Source organism: Geotrypetes seraphini, chromosome 5 (assembly GCF_902459505.1).
Source record: "Geotrypetes seraphini chromosome 5, aGeoSer1.1, whole genome shotgun sequence".
NCBI lineage: Eukaryota > Metazoa > Chordata > Amphibia > Gymnophiona > Dermophiidae > Geotrypetes > Geotrypetes seraphini.
In genome coordinates, this window is record NC_047088.1 from 16,168,295 (window position 1) to 16,180,369 (window position 12,075).

General features: G+C 41.5%; 1 protein-coding gene across 1 annotated transcript in view; it reads left to right on the forward strand.

Moving 5' to 3' along the window:
* Positions 1–8,237, forward strand: part of FGF16 (fibroblast growth factor 16) — a 36,740-nt gene extending 28,503 nt beyond the window's left edge. The window contains exons 2-3 of the mRNA XM_033944183.1: positions 175–278; positions 7,317–8,237. Coding sequence (XP_033800074.1) covers positions 175–278; positions 7,317–7,562 — 350 coding nt within the window. The 3' untranslated portion in view covers positions 7,563–8,237. The remainder of the gene's footprint in view (positions 1–174; positions 279–7,316) is intronic.
* The last annotated feature ends 3,838 nt before the right edge of the window (positions 8,238–12,075 follow it).

The window sequence follows — 12,075 nt, forward strand, 5'->3', positions numbered from 1 at the left end:
GGCTAACTGTGTCTATAGGTAGAGAGTGAAGAGAGCTCAGGCACGTCACCCTAGAATAAAAATGTAACCTTCGCACCTCAAAACAGGATGACTGAGAGGATCCTTGAAATATATATATATATAGTTTATATTTGAATGCTTTCTGTTAACACACCGAATGTCCCTTTTTTGTAGGAATCCTGGAGTTTATTAGCCTGGCGGTAGGGCTTGTGAGCATCCGCGGGGTGGATGCAGGACTATACCTCGGAATGAATGAACGAGGAGAGCTGTATGGGTCGGTAAGTTTTGGGGATTTTTTTTGGTCTTAATGAAATTATAGAAACGTCAGAAATGCTGGAGATTCTGAATCCTCCCTCTTTCAAACTGATTTTGTTATAAGAAAGTTAGGGAATTTTTTTTTTTTTTCTATTGGGCAGTTTTGGTTTGGTCGTACCATTGCAGATCAAGCAGTCTTCCTCTTACCTGATCTTTTGATAGAATCCTAAAAGCTTAGCTCTATCCAAAAAGAATGATTTCCTGTGCCAACTTTTGAAAGGGGAGGGGGAGCAAACTTAAGAGTTTTCTTTTTAAAGATGCATTCAATATTTAATTGAAATGTTAACTGCTCTTTTTTTTTTTTTTTTTTAATTTACCTATTTAGTAGTCTTTCCATTCCTCTTGTGTTTAACCTTTAATTGTTGACTCTTTCCTTTCTAAGATTGTATTTCTTTCCTGCCTTCCCTACTGTGTCATGTATTGCGTTAATTAGTTGTTTTTTTTAAATTATTTTTTGAAAACTTATCCCTTTATTAATTTTGTATGTCTAAAAAATTTAAAAAAAAAAAATTTTGTACGTCTACTTCATGTATATTTTAAATATGTATTTTGCTGATTTGTACATCGCTTAGAATTTGGAATAGGCGATTAATCAAATAATAAATAAACTTGAAACTGTTGTTTTAATCACTTTCTCATGTACATCTTTATGAACACTAATTTGTTGTGGATAAAGTAGGCTACAAAGGCTGAGAGTACATTACATTTGAAATGTAAAATCTATGGGTTCGATATATATTTATTTACCCTCCCCCCTCCTTTTAAGAAGCCACATTAGGCTTTCTTTTTAATTGCTGGCTGTGGCGGTATTAGCTACTCGAAAGGGTCCAGATAAGAGCGACTAAGATGGTTAAGGGGCTGGAGGAGTTGCCGTACAGCGAGAGATTAGAGAAACTGGGCCTCTTCTCCCTCGAACAGAGGAGATTTAGAGGGGACATGATCGAAACATTCAAGGTACTGAAGGGAATAGACTTGGTGGAAAAGGACAGGTTGTTCACCTCTCCAAGGTAGGGAGAACGAGAGGGCACTCTCCAAAATGGAAAGGGAATAGATTCCGTACGAACGTAAGGAAGTTATTCTTCACCCAGAGAGTGGTAGAAAGCTGGAACGCCCTTCCAGAGGCTGTTATAGGGGAAAACATCCTCCAAGGATTCAAGACAAAGTTAGTCAAGTTTCTGCTGAACAAGATCGTGTGCTGGTAAGGCTAGTCTCAGTTAGGGTGCTGGTCTTGGACCAGAGGGCCGCCGTGTGAGCGGACTGCTGGACACGATGGATCACTGGTCTGACTCAGCAGTGGCAATTCTTATGTTTTTATGTTCTTATGTTAGCTCCAATGCTCATAGAATTCCTATGAGCGTCGGAGCAAAAACCACTGCGGCCAGTGATAAAAAAAAAAGCCTAACATGGCTTCATAAAGGGGAGGTGGGGGGGGGGGGGTTAGTTAGTTAAACTGGATTTTACATGGAAGAGCTTCTTACTGCGGGCCGGCAAGGTAAATATTTAACTTCATGGTATATTTCAGTGGTTCCCAAACCTGTCCTGGGGGACCCCCAGCCAGTCAGGTTTTCAAGATATCCCTAATGAATATGCATGAGAGAGATTTGCATATAATGAAAGTGACAGGTATGCAAATCTCTCTCATGCATATTCATTAGGGATATCTTGAAAACCTGACTGGCTGGGGGTCCCCCAGGACAGGTTTGGGAACCACTGGTATATTTGATAGCTCGCTTAATGCAAAAGGTCAAAGCGGCTTCCAAAGTTAAAAATATATCGAGTGCCAGTGTTAAAAGGAAAGATATTACAATCAACCAGGAAAACCACGTCAATTAACACAATAAATAAATAGTTTAAAAAGGACTAAAACAAACATACTAGTGCCTTGTATTCCACTCAGTCTACTACCCCATAATGGGAAATGAATGCGCATTGGAGCATTTACCTCGCCATCCCGCAGTAAAAATCTCTTCCGTGGTTTAGTAAAAGGAGCCCTTAGTTATTGGGATTTGGAGAGATTTAAGAGCTTTTTAAAGATGCATTTGATAGCTACTATAATTAGAATGTAGGACTAGATTAGGGTTTTCTACTAAGCCCTATGCTTTAAACTTTCTGTTTTTTATTTCTTCCCCCTCCCTATGTTGTTTTGCCCTTATATGTTTCCTTTACTATTTTTTAAAATTATATTTCTTTACCTACTCCCTTCCCTCTGTATCATTAATTTGTCTTGTCAGTCGTATTTACATTGTCTGTTTCCCTTCAACTTTTGTAATTTAATATTTTATACTTTGTACATTGCTTAGAATGTTAATAAGCGATTAATCAAATATTTAATAAACTTGGAAACTTGGATATCAAGAGATTCACCCAAAACAGTTTACAATACACTGAATCGTAATCGGGTATTAAGTACGCCTTATAACATGCGTATATTCTCAGTACTTCATCCCGCTTCTGCCCCTTGGCATACCTATGTAGAGATGATATAAATATATGTGCCACTCACCAGAGCAAACTTTTCAAACAATTTAGCCGGCTGCTTGACCAGTAAAATCTCCCAGTTAGGGCTAACCGCTAATTTTCAGTGTTACTTAACTGGCTAAGTGCCAATGAAATTTGTGGTTAGGGTCTAACTCAAAGCCGCACATATTGGGAGTGTTCCAGAGTGGGGTCAGCACTTGCTCATTTAAGGGCTGATATTCAATCCTTAAGATGTTATGCGCCTTATTACGTATATAAACTTATAACCGTTCTGAGCTCTTCTGGGACGACGGGATCTAAACCCAAATGAATAAGTGGCCACACACAGAAGAGAGAAAAGGTCAATATATCATTAAAGTGATTGGTCTTTTGTAGTAAACCTAATTCTTTGTTTTATTTTTACATTATTTAAATATGAAATAATATATTACCAATTAAATTAATTGTGCACAAAAATGTCCAATGAAAACATCACTAAAATTTTAAAACGTACATCCACATACTCATAATACTCCAAAAGGCGCGTATCTTGACATTGGAATAGGGCAGGAAAGCCTCCAAAGAAGTCCTATTGGCGATCAGCTGTGTAGTCCTTTGGTCATTTTATAAGTCCGATCCTTTTGGGCCAATCTGGTCCTTTGGTGAATTGGTAGGTCCAATCCTTTTAGTCCAATGTTTTGAGTCCAATTCAACCTAGAGTATTATGAGTATGTGGATGTATGTTTTAAAATTTTAGTGATGTTTTCATTGGACATTTTTGTGCACAATTAATTTGATTGGTAATATATTATTTCATATTTAAATAATGTAAAAACAAAACAAAGAATTAGGTTTACTACAAAAGACCAAGGGTCTTTATTCCTCAAAAATCACTTTTAAGATATATTGACCTTTTCTCTCTTCTGTGAGTGATATTATACATATTTTTAGAAGGTTTTTTTCTCTGTCTTTAGACATTATCTTCAAGGGTTTAGCACATACATAAGATTGCATAAAAGTCTGTCCTATCTTTATGAGTTAACCCATGTCCGCTTAAGTGCTGAATATCGACTTAAGCGGCTGTGTGTTAGCTGGCTCAAAAGCTTTTTATATCTGGGAATAATTCTGTTGGCAGTAAGCAAAATACTGAATATTGAACCCAATATAGAAACATGACAGCAGATGAAGGTCAAATGGCCCATCCAGTCTACCCATCGGCAGTATCCACTATCTCCTCTACTCCCTATTGGCTAAGACTCGTAATACTTGCATTGTGATGTCATAGATCTTTCTGATTATAGAAACATGATGGCAGATAAAGGCCAAATGGCCCATCCGCAGCATCCACTATCTCTTCCTCTCCCTATTAGCTAAGACTCTTAAGATTTGCATACCCTCTTCCTATAGGCTAAGGCTGTTTACACCTGCATTGTGATGTCATAGATCTTTCTGATTATAGAAACATGATGGCAGATAAAGGCCAAATGGCCCATCCGCAGCATCCACTATCTCTTCCTCTCCCTATTAGCTAAGACTCTTAAGATTTGCATACCCTCTTCCTATAGGCTAAGGCTGTTTACACCTGCATTGTGATGTCATAGAACTTTCTGATTATAGAAACATGATGGCAGATAAAGGCCAAATGGCCCATCTAGTCTGTCCATCCACAGTAACCACTATCTCCTTGAGAGATCCCACGTGCCTGTCCCACACTTTCTTGACTTCGGACACAGTTTCTGTCTCCACCACCTCTTCCAGGAGACTATTCCCTTTCTGTAAAAAAAGTACTTGCTTAGATTACTCCTGAGCCTATCACCTCTTAACTTCATCCCAAGCCCTCTCATTCTTGAGTTTCCTTTTACCGATATGATGCATCAACTGTGCCATGTTCCCCTCATAAAAGTGGAATTACGGTTCATAGTCAAATACGTGCAAGGCAACCGCACACAGACAAACGGGCGTAGACAATTGAGCGCAAGATAAGTGAGCGGAAGACATCTAAGCGTAAGATAACTGCGCCAGGACATAAGCGCACTGACAAATGGGAGCAGACAAATGAGCGCAAAGACTTGTGCTCAGAACAGCCCGCCTTCCCTTCGCTATCATCTTTGTGATTGGTTACGTTATAATGCCACTTTATAGAGCAATGGTCAGACCACACTTGGAATACTGTGTTCCAACACTGGTCTCCATACCTGAAGAAGGATATAACTCTGCTGGAGAGGGTGCAGAGGAGAGCCACAAAACTAGTCAAAGGAATGGGGAATTTGAGCTACAGAGAACGCCTCGAGAAACTGGGACTGTTCACCCTCAAGAAGAGAAGACTGCGAGGGGATATGATAGAGACTTTTAAAATATTAAAAGGTTTTGACAAAATAGACCAGGAATCAGCATTACTAACATTTTCAGATGCGACACGGACAAGAGGTCATAGCCTGAAACTGAGCGGCAGCAGGTTCAGGTCTAACGTCGGAAAGTTCTGTTTCGTACAACGAGTGGTGGGCACTTGGAATGCTCTCCCGGAGGAGGTTGTGATGGAGACTACTGTTCTGGGTTTCAAAAGCAAGTTGGATGCATACCTTCTTGCTAATCATATTGAGGGTTACGGGAAAACCGGGTCTCCATAAAGGAGTACCTAAATGAGCCTCCGCATGTGCGGATCGCCGGACTAGATGGACCTAGGTCTGATCCGGAGAAAGCATTTCTTATGTTCTTATGTTCTTATACATTTTGAGAATTCAAAGAACAAAAATATCCTGCAAGACAAACACAAATAAATGATTACAGGTGCTAAACTTAGAATAATGTAAATAACAGAACTTACTGAATGGGGCATGGTTACATTAGCATTTGACTGAAAACCTGACTAGATTATCTGGTGACAGGACAAAAGCGCGTGGCCAGCGCTCACTTGTCATGCGCTCAAATGTCATGCTTGTGCTTTTCAATAGAAATCATTGACGCTGAATTGTCTTGTGCTCACATGTCTTGGCACTCACTAGTCTTGGCGCTCACTTGTCAGCACCCATTTGTCCGCGCGCTTATGTCTTCGCACTGTTATCTTACGCTCTCTTGTCATGCGCTCCTATGTCTTGCTCTCACTTGTCTTCGCACATTTGACCGTGCGCATTTGTCTTGAGCGCATTTGACCTGCCAACAGAATTACAGTATATAGGTGATTACGTTGAAAGAACACCTTGGAAATTCACACAACAGTACTCTGGGGCAAACGCACAAAACTCAGGCACTGTACAGCTACCCCCTCTTTTCAATCCTTGACATATCCAACCCCTTTGGGCAACTCTGCTTCACCAACGTCTTTAAGGTCCAGGGTCACAAGGAGCAGCATGGGTTTGAACCCACAAGCTCAGGGCGCTGATCTAATAACTGGATTTTGTAATGTTTATAAGCGCTTTAAGATACTAGTTGATGTTCCTGCATATAAAGCATTAACATAATCTAATTGAGATACGTATATGTAAAACTTTTTCATCAAATAGATGTCTCAAGTAGCAAAACCTGTCTTAATTAAAGAGGAAATTAGACCTGGCCTAAGAGGGTACACCTAAACGCTAGTATTCTTAAACTGGAATTTGTGTGCACAGATGTGTTAGAATACGCGCTCCACATGCTACATCTGGGATTCAAAAGGAGATGCCCCCAATATGTCTTATTAAATACCTAGATCTAGTGAATGCTTCACCAAATTTCAGGTTTCCACATTCTTCCCCATTGACGCAGCCTTTCTGTTTTCTCATGCATAGAGAGTTTCATGTCTACAGGACTATGCTAAGTTAGTCTAGTTTATGCCCTTCTGTAGGTGTAAAAACATAAGTTTGATTTCCCTAAGGAAAACAGGACTGTATCTTTCTCTGACTCATTGTATGAAATGAGGTAAACCCAGGACTGGCTCAGCTTGGTCCCTCTGATATGGAGCTATATGCTAACCCTACCTAAAGAGAAATCAGCTGAATATAGCAGTGAAATTAGATTGGCTACTGGCCATGGTTGACTAATCCTAATGCACATATATAGGGTGGAGATAGTGTGTAAATACTGTATACTTGGTAAAGGATATGTAAATGCATCCTACCATAATGCCCAAAAGCATCAGAACCATCAAGCACCACCGTCGGAAGCTGATGTATGGATAACCAGCACAGAAACACCCTAAGTCTGTATCATAACACAATTACTAAAGCTCATATATCGTAACATCATGATAGAAGCTCATAAATCGTAGTTCATGTATTGTAAAACCATTACTGAAGCTCATGTAAACTGCTCTGAATTGACTCCCCCAGTCATTAGTGGTGGTATAGAAGCTTTCAACAAACAATAATCCAACTTTAGCTGTTGTTAAGTATCCAAGCAAGCACCACCAAGCTGAGGAGTGGAGTAGTTGTGTTAATGGAACAGACAAAGTACTCGTGAAAAGCAGAAAATGTCAGCAAAATTGAGTCAGAGTAGACAACTAAGAACCATTACGGAATTCAGTCCAGGTAGTTCCTGTAAACTGACCTCTTTGTGTTTTCTTTCCACAGAAGAAACTTACGAGAGAATGTGTTTTCCGGGAGCAGTTTGAAGAGAACTGGTACAACACCTATGCCTCTACACTGTACAAGCATTCAGATCCTGAGAGACAGTATTATGTGGCACTGAACAAAGATGGCTCCCCACGAGAAGGTTACAGGACTAAGAGACACCAGAAATTTACCCATTTTTTACCCAGGCCTGTGGATCCTGCTAAAACCCCCGTCATGTACAGAGACCTCTTCCACTACAGGTGATGTCTGTGGTGCTGCTTTGAGGTGTGTAAGCACACAATGACTAAGGGAGCGTCAACTTTCTCTTTGGAGTGCTCTAAATCAGTCCTACATTCCACAGAAAAGCGCTTAAAGAGGTGACTCGGCACAACATGTCTGACCGCTTTCAAGGTATATTGAGGCTGCTGTGTGTGCTGGGGGCAAAGGGCCCTACTTAAAATCTTTTCAGTCCGTTGTTTTGTTTTGAACCTAATGGTTATACAAGAGACTGAGGTGGAAAATCACAGAGTGTGAAAGATCAATTGGAACATCAAAGCAAGAGGCGAGAATCTACCACGGAACTGCTACAGATGGCTGCTGCTAAGCTTGGAACTGGTATATAGAAACGTAGAAACGCCCTGTTGAGCAAGAGGTCTTGCAATACACTATTTGGATTAAAAGACCAAAGTGCTATTTTGACCGCAGGGAATATTATGCAGATGCTAAGCATGGATGAAACTATTTATAAAATATGTATATTTATTTTAAGTATTTATTTATTTTAAATAATTTTATTTTTTAAACAGATGCTATGTCCAGATTTTCATCAAAAAGAATAAAAGTTCTACTGAAATAGAGGGGGGAGGGTGCGAATGGGCACCCCCAAAAGAAGAGTCTAAAAATTGTAAGAATTTTAAGAGCTAACAAGATTAAAGTTGTCTCTTCTAATTGCCAAATGATGGGTGATTTGCTTTTTTGCTTTTGCTACCATCTAATACTTTGAAAGTATATTAATGTAATCCTGGGCAGTGGTGCCCCCCCATGACACACTAGCACCCTCCCTTCCCCCAATGCCTCTTTAAATCTTCGCCAGCGAGAGCAGCTTCTCTGGCCTGCTGCTCATGCCAGCATTAGCTTTCCCTCCGATGTCACTTCCTGGCCCCACAATCGGGAAGTGACATCAGAGCAAGCAGCAGGCCAGAGAAGTTGATTGTGCTGACAAAGATTTAAAGAGGTATGGGAAGGGGGAGGGAGGGAATTTACATGGCATGGGGGGCAGAGAGGTGCTGACGCCTCCAACAAGATGGCCCCGCAGGGCAGTGCACCCCATGTACTACACTACTGATTCTGGGTTCAAGTGTCCCATATAGGCAGTTCAAAAGAAGTTAGGCAGACAGTAAGGAGTTTCAAATCAGGTTTATTCAAAATGCTACCAGGAACAGTGCCCAATGCATTTCGCCAAAACAGGCTGCCTCAGGGGCATGAAATGGTTACAACAAAACCAAACAAATGTACAGATTTAGTTACATATCTACATGAAATAAATCTATGTGAAGTTAAAACAATGTTCAAATTAAATGGTTGAAACACAGTTAAAAGGATGGCGCTTACCTCTCTGGAGTAAGGAACAGTTTTTACCAACAATTAACATCAACACTGCAATACACTTCCCCTTCCGGTTTCACGGTCTGTGGTTTTGGTTATTCGCGGTTTTTCGATCGAAGGTCCCACCCCCAAATTTACATCATAGGAAATCGCTGTTCCCAGCTGCACTTTCTTCCCTGGAACAGGCCAGGTTATTCGTGGTGTATCAAATTAAGCAAATACATGAAGCTGTGTTTCAATCTGCTGGTCATTAGTTTCACGGAGCGGACTCTTGTTTGTATGCTCTGACAGGTTTAACAATTATTTCCTATTTAACCATTCCATCCAACCAGGAAAACCCAACTGGCTGTCAGGACCTCAGAGCGGTTTGGCAAACATTGCATTAGACCTTTTAGAGGAGGATCGTATGTAACTCTCCTGGAAATGTCCAGATAACCTCTGTAATCCGCCTTGAACTGCAAGGTAATGGCGGAATAAAAATCACTAATGTAATGTAATGTAAATGATTTTTTATTGAGCCAGGAACAAATCACAGGTACAGAATAGTCAGCCACAGAAGCAGTGCTCTAACAAGTTTACAAACAATACAAAATCCCCCCCACTTCCGGAGTCCCTCCACCATCAAACTATAAACAGCAAAATCAGTATACACTTCCCCCTCCATATTCACAGGGGTTAGCCCGCGAATATTAAAAAACCGTGAATAATATTCGGGCCGGTTCTGCCCCTAACCCCCACTTCCCCCAGCTAATTTAAGCCCTAAAAGCCCCCCTTAAACCTTACCTGGTGGTCTAGTGGGTTTTCAGGCAGGAGCGATCTTATCACACTCCTACCCCATGTAGATCGCTCACAGGAAATGGCTGTCTTGAGCTCCCATAGTCTCTCCTGTGAGCGATCTGCACGGGGCAGGAGCGTGGGAAGATCGTTCCTGCCCCGAAAACCCACTAGACCACCAGGTAAGGCTTAAGGGGGGGGGGGGTTTACAGGGCTTAAAATGGCCCGAAAAATTAAAATGGGTTCTTGGGTTTAAAACCGCGAATAAGCGAATCCATAATTATGGAATTCGCGAATACAGAGGGGGAAGTGTACTGGAAGATGACAAGAGAACAATAACAGGGTTGTAACAGTCAGCAATTCAAGATGCAACTACTGGCTAAAGGAGTCATGGTAGTCCAGAAAGGCTCCCAGGTGGCCATAAAACGCAGTCCCTGCTAAGTAGAAAGGTCAGAAACATCCTGTCGTTCCCAGGTCAACAGGTGAATCATCCTCCACAGTGACAAATTGGGGGCATCCGGCTCCAGCCACATATTAACGCAGTCAGAATATACCATCTAAGAAAGGCACTTGTACCCGGCTGTCAAGGGTGGTGAGAAGGGAGAACGCCAAACAATAGTGCCGACGAGGAGCGGACATGCATCCTCCAAATCTGGCCAATGAAGGTGAAAAGCTGAGTCCAAAAGGCCTGAACAGCCAGACAGGACCAAAACATATGGCCAAGTATAGCGTCCGGATGACCACATTTATCACAGACTGCAGTTGGTTGAAAATTGGCCCAGTGCGCCCGTCTGGGCAAAACAGAGACGAAATATCAGCTTATACTGCATTTCCCAAAAATACATATATTTCCGTAAAGCAGACAATTTGGTGACAGCATTCGCTATAATGTCAGTAGGCAATAGAACATTAAGATCTTGTGCCCAATAATCAGGGAAGGGAGTCAAATGATGATGATGAAATTTGAGGGGTACAGTATAATCTCATTATAACGGACTTCAAGGGACCTGGAAAAACAGTCCATTATATCCAGAGTCCGTTATATCCAGAATTGCATTTCTTAAAAAAAACTTTATTTAGGTCGACTTGAAACAACGTTCAATCAACGAACAACAGTCACTGCACAGCCATATCAGCAACATCAAGAACAAAACTCAGCAAAACATTGGTATGGCACGAAACGATTGCAAAACCAGAACACTGAAAGATGTTCTAAAGCAGTGTTCTTCAACCACCAGTCCATGGACCTGTGCCGGTTCACAGAAATTTCCTGCCGGTCCACAGGCCCAAAACAGCGTTCTTCAACCGCCGGTCCACATTACGAATGATGCGGAGTTATCTTCGAGCCGGCTCCCTCTTCCTCACTGATTCAGGGCACAAAGCCACGGGCAGTGGCTCCTACGCGCGTTCTGCACTTGAACCGGAAGCCTTCTCTCTGATGTCGCAACGTCAGAGGAAAGGCTTCCAGATGAGGCGCAGGATGCGCAAGGAGCTGCTGCTCATCAGTGAGGAAGAGGGAGCCGGCCTGAAGATAACACCGGGGGCAGCATAAAATGGCCAGGCGGGAGAAGGCCAGAAGGTAAAGCATAGCATGGAGGGAGGGAGACAACAAAGGTAGGGGGGAATGATTTTATTTTTGAATTTAGTGATTGAATTATGTCAAGTTTGAGAATTTACATCTGCTGTCAATGTACTTTGTGTAGTTTAATTTTGTGGTTAACCATTATGTTGTTAATAAGATTATATTGTGTGTGTCTATGAAAAATGAATGGAAAAAATAGTGTTTCAATTAGTACTATTATGGGGGCGGTGTCTGGGGTGGAGATTGGGTAGAGATGGGCGGGGTCTGGTCCACAACTTAGCCCAGTGTTCTTCAACTGCTAGTCTGCAGACCGATGCCGGTCCACAAAATAATTCTTTTATTTCTGCCGATCCATAGGTGTATAAAGGTTGAAGAACACTGTTCTAAAGCATTATGTCATACTGAACTGGGCTGCATTTTGATACTATATCACCGGCACGCCATGCGCCTTGTAGGCGAAGCCTGTATGTATATTATAGCCGGACAAAACTACAGCTAAAAGCAGCTCTGGCAACCAGATTGGTTGCCTGTTATATCCAAAAACCCGTTATATGTGAGTCCGCTATAAGCGATAATTTTTTGCATGTTTATAAAGGTGCATGGCCGGGACCAGCGGACCTTGTCCTCTATAGATGAGGTTCCGTTATAAAGAGATTAGACTGTACTTTCATCTGAGAGCAAAGGGTAGACAGTAATTCCTGCCTCCTAAAACACAAATTCTCTTTCTTCAGAGAAACCACATAATGTTGAATCTGCAAATATGCAAACCTATCAATACAGGTCAGGCCATAGTCCTGCCACAACTGTGCAAATGAT